The 2,449-nt window shown below is 39.0% G+C and overlaps 1 protein-coding gene across 1 annotated transcript; it reads left to right on the top strand.

Annotated features, from left to right (window-relative positions):
• The first annotated feature begins 462 nt into the window (after nucleotides 1-462).
• LOC128657740 (tigger transposable element-derived protein 6-like) lies at nucleotides 463-1,878 on the top strand. The gene is made up of 2 exons (XM_053712146.1): nucleotides 463-1,325; nucleotides 1,437-1,878. Exons 1-2 carry the CDS (start codon nucleotides 463-465, stop codon nucleotides 1,876-1,878), a joined length of 1,305 nt encoding a protein of 434 aa, XP_053568121.1.
• Nucleotides 1,879-2,449: the final 571 nt, after the last annotated feature.

Below are 2,449 nucleotides of genomic sequence, written 5' to 3'. Positions count from 1 at the left end.
ACGGAAGTGAGGTGGGAACGAGACGACGGAGCAGACGCTGACACTGAAGTGCTGTGAGAAGGACGCAGAAACGTTAGTGGTGTGGGAAGGAAGGGGTGTTGTAAGGATGCTGAACAGACGCTGACACGGAAGTGATGTGAGAAGGACGTAGAAACGTTAGTGGTGTGGGAAGGAAGCGGAAGGGGTGTTGTAAGGACGCTGAAACGGAAGTGGTGTGGGAAGGAAGCGGAAGGGGTGTTGGAAGGACGCTGAAATGGAAGGGGTGTTGGGACGGATGCTGAAACTTAAGAGGTGTGGGACACAGAATGGCTCCTAGAAAGTGCAACACTCTTACTCTTGCTGCAAAAGTTAAAGTGATTGAGGCCTACACAAAAGATAAGTTGTCTGTAAAACAATGCATAGAGAAATTTTAAGTGTGGCAAAACGCAAATTTATGAAGCTATCAAAAATAAAGAGAAAATCATGGAAGAATGGTTAGCTGGCAATGGCGAAGTGAAGAGGAAAGTAAAGGCAACTGGAAATGAAGATTTAACCAAGCTCCTGTGGGAATGGTTTGTATCCGCATGCTCTAAAAATGTACCAATTTCTGGTCCTATACTACAAACACAAGCCCTCGAACTAGCCAAAGAATTAAGCAAAACAGATTTTAAGGCATCTAATGGCTGGTTGGAAAGTTTTAAAAGGAGGCATTGCATTGTATGGAATGAAATATGTGGAGAAGCAAAGGATGTAGATCAAGCAACTGTTAGCCAATGGGAAGAAAAGCTCAAAATGCTTAAGGAACCATACGCTACAAAAGATATCTACAATGGCGATGAAACTGGCCTATTCTTTAGGTTGCTACCTTCAAAAACTCTGGCTGTTAAACGTGAAAAATGCACAGGAGGAAAGTTATCCAAGGAAATATTGACGGTGTTCCTCTGTGGAAACATGGATGGGAGATTTGAGAAGCCTCTTGTGATTGGTAAGGCAGCAAAGCCACGTTGCTTCAAAAACATAGACACTACACAGCTTCCCGTTATTTCGCATGCAAATAAAAAAGCCTGGATGACAGCAGAACTAATGTCTGAATGGCTCAAGTTTTTTGACAGAAAAATGAAGAGAGAAGGTCATAAAGTCATCCTGTTTTTGGATAACGCTACCTGCCATCCACATCTGAAACTTAGCAATGTAAAATTAGCCTGGTTCCCTGCAAACACAACAAGCGTAACACAGCCAATGGACCAAGGTGTTATCTACACGATGAAGACACACTATAGAAAATTATTGCTACAGTCCTTGGTTGCAAACATTTCTACCACACAAAATGTACACCAGCTTTCCAAGTCCATAACAGTCCTTGATGCTGTCAACTGGATTTCTATGGCATGCAAGGCTATTTCTGCTGATACCATTTGCAAGTGCTTTGTAAAAGCTGGTTTCTCTAATTCAAACAGGAACGATAATGAAGAATTGCCAGAAATAATACAGGTGACTGTAGAAGAAAACAATGATATTCGTTCATTATTCCAGCAAGGTCTTGTTGACAGTGAAATAGACCGTTACATTGACATAGACAAAGAACGTGCGACGGAAAGCACATTTACAACTGCTGTGGAACTTTTAGATCAACAACAAGACAGTGATGAGAACATGGATGACGATCAAAGTGCTGAAACCACAGAAATTCCCAGTGAGCCATTGATTAAAAGCTACCAAGATGCTCTAGAGAAAGTTCACCAGTTGCAAGAGTTTGCATTATTTAATAACTGCCCGGAGCTTCTAGAACCAATAACATCCACTAGACATTTAATTGAAAAAAGGATAACCAATGCCCCAAGAAAACAAGAAACATTATTGGGAATGTGGGGACAAGTAAAAACATACAGTAGACAGTAACTGTAGTACACTATCTAAATACAGTAGACAGTAACTGTAGTACACTATCTAAATACAGTACAGTACTGTATAAGAGTATGTAAAGCTTAAATACAGTACTGTACTGTTTTTTAGTACAGTAATGTACATTATTTAACAGTACTGTTGAATGTTTTGTTTATGATCATTATTTCTGATGACTAACTACTGTATTTTCCTGTTTTAGAACACACTGGCCTGTTCAAGATCATTCTGTATCCGGACCTTCAAGCAAGACCTCTCCAGCAACAGTACAGTACAAACATTTTAAAGTACAGTATTGAACTTGATTAAAAAAGTAATCTATGTAAACACTGTCTCCATCTGCAGCTACAAACATTTTAAAGTACAGTACTGGATTGGATACAAAAAACATAACACACACTATACAGTACTGCACTTTAAAATGTTTACTGTATTACAGTAATTGTGAACAAAGTTGATGCAACAATTAATCTTTTACACTTAATAATGTTCAGTACTGTATTTGTATAGAATACAGTTGATGTCTTCATAGCCATTTTCTGTTAGAATGACAAAGTACTGTAGTAAA

Source organism: Bombina bombina, chromosome 4 (assembly GCF_027579735.1).
Source record: "Bombina bombina isolate aBomBom1 chromosome 4, aBomBom1.pri, whole genome shotgun sequence".
NCBI lineage: Eukaryota > Metazoa > Chordata > Amphibia > Anura > Bombinatoridae > Bombina > Bombina bombina.
The sequence above is the reverse complement of the archived record's forward strand: the minus strand, read 5'-3'. Positions and strand labels throughout refer to the sequence as shown.